The sequence below is a fragment of the Salvelinus namaycush genome, chromosome 4 (assembly GCF_016432855.1).
Source record: "Salvelinus namaycush isolate Seneca chromosome 4, SaNama_1.0, whole genome shotgun sequence".
Taxonomy (NCBI): Eukaryota; Metazoa; Chordata; class Actinopteri; order Salmoniformes; family Salmonidae; genus Salvelinus; species Salvelinus namaycush.
The window spans coordinates 72,033,122-72,051,943 of NC_052310.1; the positions used below are offsets into that span (position 1 = coordinate 72,033,122).

Consider the following 18,822-nt stretch of genomic DNA (forward strand, 5'->3'; position numbering starts at 1 on the left):
GGAGTCTGGGCTGCATATCCACTTATGCTGCACAGAAGTTAACACACTTGAATAATGCAACACAGCATGTAGAGATGTTGAAACTGCTAATTACTGTTCCTAAAACAGTACAGGCTAGAACATTACAATGCAAGAAGATACCGCTAGCTTCTAGCTTTGTAGGCCAAGTTTCCTTGCTAGCTCACAGCTGAAGCCAAAATCAGTTCACAACCCTAGTACCTTATTTCTGATAATATGCAAACCATAATGCAACATATTGCTGATTGTCACCAAAAACTTTATTCGTTCTATTCATCTCACCCACATCGCATCTCTCCCAGACAAGATCATCTTTGCTTCAGCCTTGAAAGGACTTTGTGTGTGAATGAGGTCATGGGTCTCAAAGAAACATCGCACACTTTTATAAAAGAAGAATTGCTTCTTCTATGCAAATGTTGTTGATCAGTACAATAAAATAAGTCCCAAATGAAAGCTAAAAAATGTTTTTCATCTGTAGCCTCATGAAATCACAGAAAACAAGCTTAATAACTCAATGCATGCACACACTCCTATTGAATAATCATTCACCTGTATTGTGAATAGGGCTAGGCTACATCTTGATTCACCCAGTTTATCAATAGAGACTTTCCATTCAAATAAATGATTACCATTATGTTGTTATGTAGTTAGATTGGTAAAAAAAAACATGATATTGAACTCAAAAGATCTGTCTGGATCAAGTGCCATTCTGTGACTAATTCGAATTCATGGTATCGTTCTGGTATCGTTTTGGTATCTAGTATTGTGATGGTATCGAGTATCGTGATACTGTCAAGAGAATTATGTTCTCAAGGTAGATAATCCAATTTAATTATATTACTCAGTCTGCAAACCAGAATTTGTAAGATCCTGGTCGAATGAAACAGACCCAGCTAAAATAGTCAAAAAGGTTTATTCACGGGAATGTTCTGAAGTCAAGAATACAAAACAATTCATTTTATACTGACTTCCCACGCACACACAGTCACACAACCAATGGCACACACATACACACAAACAGACGCACACAATGTCCTGCTACAGTGCAATGCCACTGTCTCACTACCCAGCCGACAGAGATTAGGGAGACCTTGTCCTTGAGACGTACTCCCCGTTCTCTCCCAAATCTCTAGTCAGGTCGGCACCGAGCTCAGACAGTCTGTGTTTAAAATACCATAAAGACATATTGTTTTACCCTAATTCTGACTAGGACTACACATTTATTGATTATGATTTTATACATTCTAATCAATTCCATACAATTATATGTTTCAGGGCGGAATATTCTAATCATTCAATTAACAGATAATTCTCAACTAACAGATACTGAACCTGGTATCGGTTTTGAAGTCAAAATTCTTGTATTGTGACAACACTAATACATACCATACGAAATGTAACATATCATACAAAATGGAGGGAGACAGATTTACTTTTACTAATTTACATCTAGTCCAGGTTGCCCCATCCATGGCCTTCTCGTCCCACATGTCTGCCACAGCCAGGCCTGTGGTACTAATATCTCAAACTCCATGATTACTGTAGTTTTAGGTAAGGCCTTGAGACAGTTAACTTTTCCGCTGACTAGATCCACAAAATGGGGGAGCCCTGAGGAAAACACCAGTGGAGGAAGAAAATGTGGGATGCAGGGAGAGAGGGAGAGAGAGAGAGAGAGAGAGGTCTGGGGTCCACTCATCAACCAATAATTCACAAAATGGGACAAACCCAATTGACAAACCCATGAAATATCCTTCATGTACAAAGCAAAACTCCAAACAATGCATGCAGAGCAGAATTAGGACTATACCCGCTAATTATCAAAATCCAGAAAATAACTGTTAAATTCTACAACCACCTTAAAGTAAGTGATAACCACACATTCCACCACAAAGCCCTAACCTGCTGAGAGACCTAGAGAAGAGTCCCCTCAGCCAGCTGGTTCTGGGGCTCTGTTCCCAAACACAAACAGACCCCACAGAGCCCCAGGACAGCAACACAATTAGATCCAACCAAATTATGAGAAAACTAAAAGACTCACTGTAAAAAATCAAGCAAAACACAGAAAAACTAGGATGCTATTTGGCCTTTAGTACAGAGTGGTAGAATACTTGACCACAGTGACTGATCCAAAATTAATAAAATCCTTGACTATGTACAGACTCAGTGAGCATAGCATTGCTATTGAGAGAGGCCGCCGTAGGCAGACCTGGCCCACAAAAGGTAGAGGTAGAAACTAAGCTGCACTTTCTAACCTCCTGCGAAAAAAGTGTATGAACACATTAGAGACACATATTTCCCACAGATCACACAGACCCACAAAGGATTGGAAAACAAATCAAACATTGATAAACTCCCATCCCACTGGGCACACACTGGTTGAATCAACGTTGTTTCCATATCATTTCAATGAAATGACATTGAAACAACGTGGAATAGACGTTGAATTGACATCTGTGCCCAGTGGGATATCTGTTAGGCGAAATACCACAACGTGCAATCACAGCAGGAAGATTGCTCTATCCAATCAAATCAAACAAATTGTAGGAGTGAGACCGCCACCATCCTTCAAAAAGGAACAGGGGCGTCCAGTAACGCCAGGACTGTAGGCTGTCAGAGGGCCACTCACTGTTTCCTGGGTTAGATACATGTATTGTACTCGTTCATTCAGTGTTATACAAAAGAAAAGCCTGTTGCCTGACCAAGAGGGAGCACACACACACACACACACACACACACACACACACACACACACACACACACACACACACACACACACACACACACACACACACACACACACACACACACACACACAGGGAGAGTCGTGGCAATGGTTGTAAAGTGTGCTAGTGTGCTTTTGAGCCCTGCACGATCTGTGGGTGTGGGTGCGTGGTCCGCGTGTGTGCGTGAGTGCATTAGTTCAGCCACAGGAGTGGGCATGCATCGCAATGGCTCTGCCTAGGGCTTACTCTACTCTCTACTCCACGTATCACTCTGAAGACACTCCCTACTCCTGTCTAACCCTTCACACTGAACCATCCCCTCAGGTTTACATTGTGTACAATACCTCATACTGTAGATGGAACAGAGAAATGAAAGGAGCGGCTCTCCTTGAGGTATTTGCGACATTGAAAATATGAAGGGCTCACACTGGCTGAAATTCAAGTGTTTTGTGGGAATGTGAGAGACTTCATGTAATCCGTGTCATGGGCTACTAACAGCTTACTACACAACATAGTATTACTTTTTTTAGCTACAGTATACATATCTCCCTGGCATTATACATAATTTATGCAGAAGCATACAATACATTTTTGGAATCACCTTGTTGTGCTGTGCGTCGGTCCTTGAGGGCAAATTTTGTCATCAAACTTTGTCACCAAAGTCTGGCATTCTCTGGATTTATGGGGCTTTCAAGAGAACTGGGAACTCGGGAAAAAACAAGGTTGAATCATGACAATGATCTTCAGGTCGGAGCTCTAGAAAGAGGCCCGAGTTCCCGACTTGGAATTCTGAGTTGGATGACTGTTCAAAACTTATTTTCCCAGTCGGAGCTCGTTTTTTTCAGAGTCTGAGATTTCCCAGTTCCCGAGTTTCCAGTTGGATTGACAGCATGGCCAATGATCAAGGTGTTGAATGTTTATCCTTTTAAGCTTGGAAAGAGACCCTTAAACGCAGACTTGGACCACACTCCCACTCCACTGAATAGCAGGCTAGTGATTGTTTTGCAACGCTTACGGTTAGCCACTGATTCCTTCCAAAACACTCATTGTTGAATTTGTGATTTTCAACATGTTGTGTAATGTTTATGTCCAATGGCCGATGAGCACCGATACATTTTATCAAAAATGTATCTTCATATGACAAGGATTGAAAAGGATTTGCCAGTAGATTGTTGAAGTGATTCATGATGATGAAGTCAGTCTGCAGGTGCCCAGCCCGCTAGAACGCGATGAGCCAAGTGAAGCTGGATGGGCACTTCTAATGTAACTCTATGGCAGCACACAAGGGGCTTGAATTTTCGAGCTATAGATTTTGCGGTGACGTAGTGTCCCCATGAGTGACAGAACACTGAGCCAGTCACGGCGCAACTAGAGAACATTACCAACCCGTACGCTGTGTATTTTCCGCTGGCTGCCCCACCACAACAGAAAGCACTGAGCTAGGCTGAAACACCTGCATTTTGGAGCTGCCTTACGCAAGAAAGCAAAAAAGAGACCATGTTTGTATGGAACTTTATTAACTCAATTATAATTTTTTTATATTGTTTGCAAACTGATATGTGACATGTATTAATGCCAAAATAATATGTAAAACCTGTGAATGTTGCCACTGGATGAGAGAGAGAGAGAGAGAGCAAGGAAGAGGGAGATGGAGAGAAAGAGAGAGGGAAAGAGGGAGAGCGAGAGAGATGGAGAGGAAGAGAGAGGGAAAGAGGGAGAGAGAGGACGTTGGCATACATCATTTATAAATGTCAATGGGAGACTATTTTAGTCCAATGTGAGCTCTGACGAAGGCCTTGAAGCCGGTACGTACAGTTTAATAAAGAGCAGTGATACTAGCAAGAGCAGTGTGCAGGTTTCTTCTTTTTTCTCATCTTATTCAATTATTACCATGCACCTGCAACAAAGGTAGATCAGATGTGCGAGTGCCTTTTGAATATTGAGTCCAATGTGATTAAATTCCTTTCCTACTTCTCAAGGGTTCCATCTGTGTGTAAATGTCCCCATGAGCCTTATTCTCAGTGATCCTCAAGGGTTCTTTGGGAAGGCTGATGGTTCTATGTGGAACCATAATGACTCAAAGAACCCTTTGAGCTCTTCAATGGTTCTTTGCAGTTCACGTTGTGTCAATTAGGAGCGGTTGATTTTTATCGTTCGGTGGTTCTGAATTCTCTCCTCAGGGTCCCCCAGCTGTTCCAGAGGTATCTCACTTGATTCAGTTAACACTTTAACAGCTATGGAATTTTAACAATATAATATGGGTGTCAAACTGATTCCATGGAGGACCTCATGTCTGCTGTTTTCTGTTTTTTCCTTTCAATTAAGAGCTAGACAACCAGGTGAGGGGAGTTCTTTACTAATCAATTACCTTAATTATCAATCAAGTCCAAGGGAGAACCCACACTCAGCCCTCTGTGGAATGAGTTTGACACATGGGTTCTAAAGGATCTACAAATAACTTTTGAGATTGAGAAAGGTTCTATAAAGAACCTTTCTCGATAAATGTTATATAAAGAACCATAAAAAAGGTTCTATATAGCCCCAAAAGGGTTGTAACCATAGCGGAACCATTTTTGTGCTATATCTAACTTTTTTGTATGGTGCTTTATAGAACCTTAGGAAAGGGTTATTTATAGCACCATACAGGTTCCATTTAGAACTTTATGACCATGGTTCTTTACATAAAATGTTTTTTTATTTAGCACCAAAAAGAGTTCCGCTATAGTTACCAACCAAATAACCCCTCTCTGGTATTATTTAGAACCATTGTTTTTTGGTGTGTAAATGCTGCAGTCCTTGGTCATCAGTACTGTAACTACCCAGTGATAGGCCTAACCCAGTATGACACTACTACACTGCAGTATCAGTAGATAGTGGTTTGTGAAATTGCAGGGTCTGATTTTCTCTCTCTTGTTTTCTTCACCAGATAACGATGTGACTACAGAAGAGGACACTGAGGATGGACAGAAGACAGGAGGTTAGTGGCCATGACAGTTTCAGAGTTCTGTTTTTTTCACCTTGACGTGAGATGCAATTACACATTGAGTGTAGGTTATATGTGCACGTGTTGGAGATATGAAACAGTAATAAAGAGTCAAGGAAACACACGCACACTATGGTTGGAAAATACCACTTTTAGCCTTTTGACCTATGTCAGCGCGTTTACATTTATATATGAATTTTCAGTACTCTGACTAAGGTTAGAATTCTGAAATGTTAGCATAATTAAAGAGTGATTGCTTTTCAAACAGTTTGAGAGAGAGAGAGAGAGAGAGAGAGAGAGAGAGAGAGAGAGAGAGAGAGAGAGAGAGAGAGAGAGAGAGAGAGAGAGAGAGAGAGAGAGAGAGAGAGAGAGAGAGAGAGAGAGAGAGAGAGAGAGAGAGCGAGCAGGTATAACGCTTCACAAGTAAACCTGTGAAAATCCTAACACATTTATTTGATACATTCAAGGTGCGGGTAGGTAAGGGGTGGGAAATTGTGTCTGTCACAAAATGGAATGTTCGTTCATTGGTGACAGACACAATTCCAGCAGTGACAAAATCAGTGGTAAAAATACCAGGTACACTTTCAGGAAAAAAGGTGCTATCTAGAACCTAAAAGGGTCCTTCGGCTGTCCCCATAGGAGAACAGTTATTGGTTCCAGGTAGAATCCTTTTGGTTCCATAGAGGGTTCTACGTGGAAACCAAAATGGTTCTAGATTCTGTCAAATACAGTGCATTTGAAAAGTATTCACATTTTGTTATGTTACAGCCTTATTCTGAAATGTATTAAATTGTTTTTTTCCCCTCATCAATCTACATACAATACCCAATAATGACAAAGCAAAAACAGGTTTTTAGAAATATTTGCAAATGTATAAAACAACAACAACTGAAATATCACATTTACATACTGTAAGTATTCAGACTGTTTACTCAGTACTTTGTTGAAGCACCTTTGGCAGTGATTACAGCCTTGAGTCTTCTTTGGTATGTCACTACAAGCTTGGCACACCTGTATTTGGGGAGTTTCTCCCATTCTTCTCTGCAGATCCTCTCAAACTTTGTCCGGTTAGATGGGGAGCGTCACTGCAAAGCTATTTTCAGGTCTCTCCAGAGATGTTCGATCGGGTTCAAGTCCGGGCTCTGGCTGGGCCACTCAAGGACATTCATAGACTTGTCCCGAAACCACTCCTGCATTGTCTTGGCTGTTGTTCTGTTGGAAGGTGAAACTTTGCCCCAGTCTGAGGTCCTGAGCACTCTGGAGCAGGTTTTCATCAAGGATCTCTCTGTACTTTACTCTGTTCATCTTTCCCTCGATTCTGACTAATCTCCCAGTCCCTGCCGCTGAAAAACATCCCTACAGCATGATGCTGCCACCACCGTGCCAGGTTTAACCAGGACTTGGCGCTTGACATTCATGCCAAAGAGTTCAATCTTGGTTTCATCAGACTAGAGAATCTTTCTTGTCATGGTCTGAGAGTCTTTAGGTGCCTTTTGGCAAACTCCAAGCGGGCTGTCATGTGCCTTTTACTGAGGATTGGCTTCCGTCTGGCCACTCTACCATAAAGGCCTGATTGGTGCAGTGCTGCAGAGATTATTGTCCTTCTGGAAGGTTCTCCCATCTCCACGGAGGAACTCTGGAGCTCTGTCAGAGTGACCATCGGGTCCTTGGTCACCTCCCTGACCAAGGCTCTTCTCCCACGATTGCTCAGTTTGGCCGGGTGGCCAGCTCTAGGAAGAGTTGGTGGTTCCAAACTTCTTCCATTTAAGAATGATGGAGGCCACTGTGTTCTTGGGGACCTCCAATGCTGCAGACATTTTTTGGTACCCTTCCCCAGATCTGTGCCTCGACACAATCCTGTCTCGGAGCTCTACAGACAATGCCTTCAACCTCATGGCTTGATTTTTGCTCTGACATGCACTGTCAACTGAAGGACCTTATATAGACAGGCATGTGCCTTTCCAAATCTTGTCAAATCAATTGAATTTACCACAGTTGGACTCCAATCAACTTGTAGAAACATCATAAGGATGATCAATGGAAACAGGATGCACCTGAGCTCAATTTCGAGTCTCGTAGCAAAGTGTGAATACTTATGTAAATAAGGTAAAAACCTGTTTTCGCTTTGTTATTTGGGGGTATTGTGTGTAGATTACTGGGGGAAAAAATCATATTTAATCCATTTTAGAATAAGGCTGTAACGTAACAAAATGTGGGAAAAGGAAAGGGGTCTGAACACTTTCCAAAGGCACTGTAGTTTATCTGGTATGAACAGATGCTGCCTCTACAGATAGAGAAGTGCTTGCTGTATGTATTTGAGAGGGAAGAGAAAGTTTACAGCAAATGTGGTATATGTGAACTTCTGGTAAGTTGCTTCATGAAGTCTATCATTGAATACCGGTCCAGGCCTATATAAGCTCTAGAGCTCTGAACTTACTTTGTATATCCTGTCTGTTGTTGTCATGCAACCAATCAAACCAGTGCTACTACCACCTCTACAGTAGTTGACTTGTAGATCTCGTGAACACCGTCCACTACATGTGCAGCCAACTAAGCATAGAGTGAGAGTGACTTTTGGTTTTATTGTCTGTCTCAGGAAGTGTTTTTAGATTATATTGTAGTGAGATGTGGGCCACCAACCATGTGCTATCCTTCAATTCACCCAAACACTTTTAGATGTGGGCCCCCAACTGTGTGCTATCCTTCTATCCACCCAAACACTTTTAGATGTGGGCCCCCAACCATGTGCTATCCTTCTATCCACCCAAACACCTTTAGATGTGGGCCCCCAACCATGTGCTATCCTTCTATCCACCCAAACACCTTTAGATGTGGGCCCCCAACCATGTGCTATCCTTCTATCCACCCAAACACCTTTAGATGTGGGCACCCAACTGTGTGCTATCCTTCTATCCACCCAAACACTTTTAGATGTGGCCCCCAACTGTGTGCTATCCTTCTATCCACCCAAACACTTTTAGATGTGGGCCCCCAACCATGTGCTATCCTTCTATCCACCCAAACACCTTTAGATGTGGGCACCCAACTGTGTGCTATCCTTCTATCCACCCAAACACTTTTAGATGTGGCCCCCAACTGTGTGCTATCCTTCTATCCACCCAAACACCTTTAGATGTGGGCACCCAACTGTGTGCTATCCTTCTATCCACCCAAACACCTTCAGATGTGGGCACCCAACTGTGTGCTATCCTTCTATCCACCCAAACACCTTCAGATGTGGGCACCCAACTGTGTGCTATCCTTCTATCCACCCAAACACTTTTAGATGTGGGGTGAACTGTGTGCTATCCATCTATCCACCCAAACACTTTTAGATGTGGGGTGAACTGTGTGCTATCCATCTAGCCACCCAAACACTTTTAGATGTGGGCCCCCAACTGTGTGCTATCCATCTAGCCACCCAAACACTTTTAAACCTTTACATTCTTTACATTCACCCACATCATTTACCGATTATGTTTCCAATAGGATTCCTTTATAACATGAACATAAAGGGCAATTTTATAAGCATAGTAAAATGTGATACAGAGTGATCCATGAGGCACAAAATGACTAAATCATAGAGATTGTACCTCATAGTTAACATTATCTGAGGGATGTTTTCTATTTGTTTCCTTTCATAAACTGGGTGGTTCGAGCCCTGAATGCTAATTGGCTGACAGCCGTGGTATATCATACTGTATACCACAGGATGACAAAACATTACTTTTTACTGCCCTAATTAAGTTGGTAACCAGTTTATAATAGCAATAAGGCACCTCGAGGGTTTGTGTATATGGCCAATATACCACGGCTAAGGACTGTATCCAGGCACCCCGTGTTGCATCGTCCTTCCAAGATGTAGTCCCGACACAAATCTAGGGTTGCTACCCAAGCCGACTGCTCGTTCGTTCTATTGGTTCAGTTTCTAGAGACGCAACCCAGTCATTCAGTCTTTTTGTTCTGTTTCTATGGACGTGACCCAGTCGTTTGTTCTAAATGTTCCATTGCATACTGGCTGGCAACATTCTTATCCCTTGCTTGCTAGCTAGCCAACTACTGCTAACTTACAGTCACGTCAAAAAGTGCAGCCAGAATAACAACAAAGTAGCTGCATTTGCATTTGTTTAAGCTGTTTTCTAGTGACATTTATTTGGATACATCCATAACAATGAGCTACTGAGGCGTGATTTCGCCTGGCATAGAAAATGTGCTCACTCGTCAGAACACTCAGAGGAACTAGCCAACTACACAGCTAACACAATCACTTCAAACTGAAGATGGAAAGACTGCAAACTAGCTGCACTTTTCAGTTTACATGATTCATGATTTTGACTGGCTGAGAAACTCTGCCTGTCTGTCTTGTCCCGACTCCCGACACGTTACTATTGGACAGCTGGAGATCAAATTTGAATATTGAAACAATGTTGCAAATGTCGGAGAGATAGACAACAAGGTGTATACAAATCTCCGCTGTTGAAAACCAAATGTTAGTCTAAAAGAAATGTGAGATAATGTCTAGATACTTTTTATAGTGGAAATCAAGTTTATAAATTGCGTGGCTGGGCTGATGAGACAGTGGATTGCTCAGCCAGATGGAACAAGTACATTTTTAACGTCATAGATTTTAACGTCATAGATTTAGCTGGTGGTAACTTGTGGAATAGACACCGGCTGGAATGCGGTTTGAACCAACCAGGATTAGACCCACTCGTTGTATAAATTGGCCATATACCACACCCCCTTGGGCCTCATTGCTTAAATATCTCATCTACCATAGCCAAATGCTCCCATCAGCTCCAAATATCTACTGTATCAACCACACTCCCACTGACATTATCCAACATAAAACATAATTCCCAGCCCTGTGTTGTCTTCCCTCCACTCCTCTCCCAAGTCGCCCCCCCCCCCCAGTCTTGCCCAGTGCCCGGTTCAGCCCTTGTTTGATGGTGACGGCTGTCTGAGTTAGTGCCAGCCACTGGCCCTTTCATACTGTTCCATCAGCCAGAGGATGATTCAGAGCTGGGCTGGAGCTGGTTCAAGGGTTGCTATCCATTGGTTCTCACGTGGCCATGGTGCTTTTGTCCCAGACTCAGCTCTGGACATTGGCCTCAAAGCCTCTTTCATGCTATTTGAGACTTGCCATAATGTGTGATAATATGTATCACACAACTGATACCTGTCCTTCTTGTAGCAGGCACATCCCCTTCTAAGGAATCCAGAAGCAAGAATCAGAGTGAAGACCGCCATGATGACGGTAAGGGAGTGTGTGTTCTAGTATCAACTTTCTGCATGGATTGCATTTTTGTATGTGTGTAGTAGCATATTTACAGTACAGTTGTTTCTCTCTCTGTGTGTGTGTGAGTGAGAGAGCGTGCAAGCGTGTGTGCATGCAATCATTCATGGTCAGTATCCCTAATCTCCATCTCTCCCCTGTGCCAAGTTCCTCTCTGTGGAAATGAATACAGGATGAAGCCGGGAGGTTTTATAAAGAATGTTTTCTTTCAGGGGAAACTTATTTAAGAAGCATTATCAGGCTATTCTGCAGTTTCAGGGCCTTTGGATGTGTAATATTGAAACAATTATAGGCCTCTCCAGTAAGATGGACCAGAGATAATTAGATTCTTACACTGGAGGGCGTCGTAAGGCAATTAGCTTGGCACACCATCCGTTTGGCTCCAAGCTTATGGTTGGGGGGGGGGGGTTAAAAAAAAGATATCTACTACAGTGATGTTTTCTTTGGGGAAATAATCGCTCTACCGCTACCACTTGATTGTAGTCTAAAGCACACGCATTAGACACACACACACACACACACACTCAGATAGCCGCAGAGGCTGGAAAAGATAGATAGCTAGTGAAGCTGCTTCAAGGGCACCAATGCATTGTAATCTAATTGAACAAAACACTGACTAACACCTCCTCAGATCTCGCAGTCACACACACACACACACACACACACACACACACACACACACACACACACACACACACACACACACACACACACACACACACACACACACACACAGTCACACAGTCACACACACACACACACACACACACACACACACACACACACACACACACACACACACACACACACACACACACACCTCCTCACATCTCTCAGGCTATACACGTTGTATCACTACCTCTGCCATAATCCATAGCCATAATAATTAAATATGATTCAAAAATTCAATCACAGGAATTATGGAGCGTAAGTATTTAGTAATAATCTTTATAAATCCTAATTTATCAGGCCTGCTGGATGCTTAATGGCAGCTAATCCACAGACAAAAGGCCTTGGCACAGTCACTCTAGACATTTTAGAACACGGGAAAATAACACTCCTTCAGCCAACCTCTTACACACGATCCAGTATGAATTTAAAGACTGTTCTGTGCTGTAAAGGTGTAATTGTATTTAAAGGAAATATGAATTAGTCAGGTTTAATATGATTCTGTGATGTACTGTAAAGGCTGGGTTGATGTACTGGCTCTAATTTAAATTACCTAAACTTCTCATTTGCTCTAGCACAGGAACAGAACCATAGTTTGCCAGTGCTGTGATAAAATATTGTGTAAAACAATGAATTTTAAGAATTTATCTGCACTGTATGTTTGTTAGCTAGCTAGCCAGACAGTTTAAGAGGTAGGATACCATACACTTTTTTAATTAACTGCCAATATGCCAACATTCAATTCAAACAATGCGGTCAATCCACAGACATACACTAGCTGAAATCAGTCGATGATAGGATTTATACAATGGGTGGGTCTAATCCTGAATGCTGATTGGTTAAAACCGCATTCCAGCCAGTGACTATTCCACAAGTTACCAACCGGGAAAGTCTATGACGTTAAAATGCCTATTTACACTACCAACAGACTTCGCAATCCACTGTCTCATCAGTCCAGCCAGGCAATTTATAAACTTGATCTCCACTGTAAAAAGCATCTAGACATGATCTCCATCTATATTATCTTAAGTTGAAGTCGGAAGTTTACATAGACCTTAGCCAAATACATTTAAACTAAATTTTTCACAATTCCTGACATTTAATCCTAGTCAAAATTCCCTGTCTTAGGTCAGTTAGGATCACCACTTTATTTTAAGAATGTGAACTGTCTGAATAATAGTAGAGAGAATTATTTATTTCAGCTTTAATTTCTTTCATCACATTCCCAGTGGGTCAGAAGTTTACATACACTCAATTAGTATTTGGTAGCATTGCCTTTCAATTGTTTAACTTGGGTCAAATAGCTTTCCACAAACTTCCCACAATAAGTTGGGTGAATTTTGCCCATTCCTCCTGACAGAGCTGGTGTAACTGAGTCAGGTTTGTAGGCCTCCTTGCTCGCACACGCTTTTTCAGTTCTGCCCACACATTTTATATAGGATTGAGGTCAGGGTTTTGTGATGACCACTCCAATACCTTGACTTTGTTGTCCTTAAGCCATTTTGCCACAACTTTGGAAGTATGCTTGGGGTCATTGTCCATTTGGAGGACCCATTTGCGACCAAGCTTTAACTTCCCGACTGATGTCTTGAGATGTTGTTTCAATATATCCACATAATTTCCCCTCTTCATGATGCCATCTATTTTGTGAAGTGCACCAGTCCCTCCTGCAGCAAAGCACCCCCACAACATGATGCTGCCACCCCCGTGCTTCACAGTTGGGATGGTGTTCTTTGGCTTGCAAGCCTTCCCCTTTTTCATCCAAACATAACGATGGTCATTATGGCCAAACAGTTCTATTTTGTTTCATCAGACCAGAGGACATTTCTCCAAAAAGTACAATCTTAGTCCCCATGTGCAGTTGCAAACCATAGTCTGGCTTTTTATGGCGATTTTGGAGCAGTGGCTTCTTCCTTGTTGAGCGGCCTTTCAGGTTATGTCAATATAGGACTCGTTTTACTGTGGATATAGATACTTTTGTACCTGTTTCCTCCGGCATCTTCACAAGGTCCTTTGCTGTTGTTCTGGGATTGATTTGCACTTTTCTCACCAAAGTACGTTCATTTCTAGGAGACAGAACGCATCTCCTTCCTGAACGGTATGATGGCTGCGTGGTCCCATGGTGTTTATAGTTGCGTACTATTGTTTGTACAGATGAACGTGGTACCTTCAGGCGTTTGGAAATTGCTCCCAAGGATGAACCAGACTTGTGGAGGTCTACCATTTTTTTCTGAGGTCTTGGCTGATTTCTTTTGATTTCCCCATGATGTCAAGCAAAGAGGCACTGAGTTTGAAGGTAGGCATTGAAATACATCCACAGGTACACCTCCAATTGACTCAAATTATGTCAATTAGCCTATCAGAAGCTTCTAAAGCCATGACATCATTTTCTGGAATTTTCCAAACTGTTTAAAGGCACAGTCAACTTAGTGTATGTAAACTTCTGACCCACTGGAATTGTGATACAGTGAATTATAAGTGAAATAATCTGTCTGTAAACAATTGTTGGAAAAATGACTTGTGACATGCACAATGTAGATGCCCTAACCGACTTGCCATTTCGGACTACTACACAACTATTGATTTAGAACCACAGAGAGTTACTGCAAGTTGCAAAAAAAACAGGAGCTGCCTCCACTATTCCAGCACCATTTCAACTTCAACATTTCAACATCATCAAATCACCTCTGCTTAGTCTAATACAGTGACAACTAAAAGATACCAAAAACAATTTAGTCCAATCAACGTCAGCTTCTGTGTGTGTGTGTGTGTGTGTGTGTGTGTGTGTGTGTGTGTGTGTGTGTGTGTGTGTGTGTGTGTGTGTGTGTGTGTGTGTGTGTGTGTGTGTGTGTGTGTGTGTGTGCGTGCGTGCGTGCGTGCGTGCGTGCGTGCGTGCGTGCGTGCGTGCGTGCGTGCGTGCGTGCGTGCGTGCGTGCGTGCGTGCGTGCGTGCGTGCGTGCGTTCATGCAAGTAGAAAAACATGTTGACTCACCCTACTTGTAGAGAAACGCCAATGCCATCCTCCTCATTCATGTTGATGACATGGTATATCACTCTGTCATACAGTACACTATTTTATGTTTTGTTGCCCTAGGCTACCTGGCTAAAATGCTTGCTCGCTAGCCGAACTTCCTTTCATGGGCAACGTTAGCTAGTTAACATTAGCCTTCTACATCTAGCTACATATTTAATTCCATCCTCAGGCCAAGGGCACAATGTATGAATTTATGGTTGGATTCCAATTGCAGTTCTAATCATTGGCCAGTACGGAGAAGTAAAATGATAAGTCCAAATCTCCATCCATGGCTAATTTAGGAAAGGACCAATTTTAGCTAGCTAGCGACCGGAGGACAACAACACAACGAGATGCAACAATTCAAGATGTTTCTGTCAGTGACGTATTGCTCTTGATGTGACGTGATGTGATTGGAGTGAAGCTAAGTCCAAACTGGCTTCCCTTGACACTTTTTTTTGGTGCTTCAGGACTATTCACAGTTGAGCTCACTCAGTTTAGCTGAATGCTGATTGGCTATTATTTTATACTTTTTTATCAAGGTAGTCCAAATGCTCGCTGGCTTGCCTTGCATTCAATGCTACGAGCGGCAACAATGTCATACTCTTTTTGACCGAACAGCATCAGATAGTTGGCCTACACACAGGGTGGCTGTTTTGCTCGTTCGGATGCTTTCTCCGGGGAGATACATTCAGCCTCTTACGAATTGAAGATAAATTATTTTATATGGGTTTTGTATATGTTTTTTTTCTTGGTACATTTTCGCGGGAAGCCTGGCTTCCCTTGGAACCATGAATACAAGCCACTGATTGTAGGGCAGTACATGTACATTGAACAACACAGCAGCTTGTCGGCGTATTTTGTTATTTCTGTATAACAAAACATTTACGACGAAGTTGGCTCTTTTATACTGGGGGTCAATGGGAAACAATGCTTGTTTTCTTCAATTTGTGGGCGTGGTCGAGGGGGAATTCCTTATTATTACGTGAATATTGACTCTCAATATTCATTCCATTTAGACTTTGGATTTCTTCCTGACAACAACGGCTGCCATTATCACCGCATTATGGAACTTTGAGGGTTTATGACATAGCCCGTCTAGCAATTAAATAGGATCTCTATGGTTACAACCCATTTCGGGGCTATATAGAACCCTTTTTAAGGTTCTTTATAGAACCTTTATGGAGAATGGTTCTATAAAGAACCTTACTCAATATCAAAGGTTATAATTAGATACTTTTGAAGAACCATCATGTTTTTTTTATTCTGGTCAGCCATATTATATCCCAAAAATTCCTTAGGTGTTATTATTGTGTTAATGGACAAGTTAAATCAGGTGTGCTAGTCCTGCAACAGCGGGGGCTCCCTGAGGAGAGAATTGAGAACCACTGATTTAGTCAGCTTTTAAATGTTAAATGTAAATGTTCATAGTAATATCACAGATAGAACAATGAGACCGATATTTCACCGGATGTATAAATATGACGCATCCGCTTGGCGGATGGTAGTGAGAGGAAGCCCAGCGGCCGGCAATGGATGAAGATTTTGGCCTACATTCTGCAAAATTTCTCATCGCTGAAACATTTGACCTCAATACAGTTTTCAATACAGTTTTCTGTTCCCAAAACTAGAATCTGTTATGAACAGAGTGGACAAAAAAAATTGCGTTGTTTATGAGTACAAAGGCGAATTGAGTTATTGCACACATACGTGCACTTCACAGAGTAGGCATTCCCTAACGGAAATATGCAGATGTATGCTAGAATGCTCCAGTTGGATCTCGTTAGCTCGTGCATGGCTCTGCCCATCTCCTTGCTTGTTCTGCCCACTGTGACTCATCTGTTCCCATTGGAAATGACAGGCTGTAGTCTATCTTGGTTTATTTATACAAATCTTTGGTAAAATGTAACGTGTACGTCTTCTTCTTCTTTGGTATTATGGCAGTCCGCAAACAAATGTTGAAGGTGCATGCTGCCACCTAATGTATTGGCTGTGTATCAGCCTACTATTCTGTAGTATGACTTCATTACACTTTGTGAAAAAGTTGCCCTACAACCTAACCCTACATCCATTAAAACCCAATCACTATTCCACTACTTTGGCCCTATCTAATTCCACAACTGGCCAGCAGCCTGGACGGGACACTGTTGTTCAAAACACCTTGTAACTCTGCTGCAGTAAAATCTCGTACACCCAAGTACTTCTCTGCATCTGCCACCACAACATCTATCTTCTGTGATTTATGTTCCATTCCTGCGTTAACGTTGTCCAGGAACGCTAAAAAACCAACCTTACTGAAGCACATGTTATTCCTATCACTCTCTATTGACCTCAGCCTACTTACAGGAATCCCCTTACGACCCCATCTTCCTCTACTACTCTCTATGAAATGGCCATATATACAGTATATATTTTTAATACAGACTAGCTAAAAAATAAGTGAAAATGTACAAATTATCCAATGGATTATGATCATTTTCAGGGGAAAAAGTGGAGGTGCCAAACATAAGTTTGTACCCCGTCATTTGAATTTGCTCCATGGCTCAGGGGGACACAAGGCTGTTTGGCACATCTCAGTCACCAAGAGGAAGAACTTTGCAGCTGTTTCTGATTAATAAACAATGCCATGCTGGTGGTTGGTAACATTCAAATATAACTAAGCCCGGAAAATAATTTGTATGTCCTATCATAGGAAATACACTGCAATCACATGGATTTGCATGAAGTGAGTAGTTCAGATTTGTCACTTCAAGCCCAAATATTTCATACTTTGACTAAAACGATGACTTATTGACTTAAAATCATTGTGCAACATCAGGGGTAAGCTCTGGTCATCGTCTTTCAGCTCGAAAAAGTGGAAGAGAGAGAAGGAGCGCGAGAGACTAACACACCAGAATGTTCCTCTGACCGGAGTATCAGCTGTCATTTTCTGTTCGTTTTCCCACAATTCTTCATGTTGAATCTGCGAAAATGACCCGCGTTCACTGGCATACAGCAGGTCGTCGCTACAACACAACTCTGATGACAGCAAGCGATAGAAGACCCATGCGGAATTCTTTAGGGCTCCCACCCAGCCTACTAGAGACAGCATGGGAGACTTGGTCTTTACTCCGGTACACGATCTACACATGCAGCCTGATTCCGTTTCTGCGTCCCAAATGGCACCCTATTCCCTAAATAGTGCACTACCTAAATAGTGGGCTATGCACTCGTTATTGTTATTTTATTGTGTTACTTTTTACTTTAGTTTATCTGGTAAATATTTTCTTAACTCTTCTTGAACTGCACTGTTGGTTAAGGGCTTGTAAGTAAGCAATTCACGGTAAGGTCTACACTTGTTGTATTCGGAGCATGTGAAATAGGGTGATATTTGGGTGGCAGCCCCTGATTCTCTGTCTCATAGGGGGACTAATTTACAATCCTCCTGACGTGCTGTGATGACCTGCTTTGTGATGTAATTGTCATAAAATCCAAGAACAGGATACAGAGAAAGAGAGAGAGAGGGAGAAAAAGACTGAAAGAGAGAGGGAGAGTGGCTGAGTGGAAGAGCGAGGCAACTGAGAGAGACACTTTAACCAGAGGCTTGATAAAGAGACAATGTCACAGGCCAGTTGGCATGCAGCAGTATCACTCTTCTTTCTCTATTATACAGTATAGAGAAATGATCAGACGTCACAAGACAGAGCTGGAGCAGGACACACAGCCAAAGTTCGATCCCCTATCTGTTTACTTAGCACACAGCAGAATAAACCAGGGAAAGGGAAAATGAGATAGACGGATGAGAGAGAGGTAGAAGATAGGTCGTCATTGTAAGTAATAATTTGTTCTTAATTGACTTACGTGTATAAATAAAGGTGAAATAAAAATATACTAAAAATAGGCGATTGAGGGAAAAGATAGGCAGAGTGAAAGATGACAGGAGTTGGTTTAAGTGATGCAGAAGGATACTAAGTAGCGTTCTTCAGTTTATCCCCGTAGGGGAACCCTTTATCTAGGGTTCTCCCTAGAACTCTTTATGTAGGGTTCTTCATAGAACCCCCTGTATATGGTTATTCCTTAAATTATTTATGACAATACATTATTACACATATCATAAGGCCTTTCTTTCAGGGCCTAGTTA

The 18,822-nt window shown here is 42.1% G+C and overlaps 1 protein-coding gene across 1 annotated transcript in view; it reads left to right on the forward strand.

Annotated features, from left to right (window-relative positions):
• Positions 1–18,822, forward strand: part of macrod2 (mono-ADP ribosylhydrolase 2) — a gene marked incomplete at its 3' end in the record, with an annotated part of 1,144,860 nt that overhangs the window by 1,073,125 nt on the left and 52,913 nt on the right. Inside the window, exons 10-11 of the mRNA XM_038990908.1 lie at positions 5,668–5,718; positions 10,919–10,981. Coding sequence (XP_038846836.1) covers positions 5,668–5,718; positions 10,919–10,981 — 114 coding nt within the window. The remainder of the gene's footprint in view (positions 1–5,667; positions 5,719–10,918; positions 10,982–18,822) is intronic.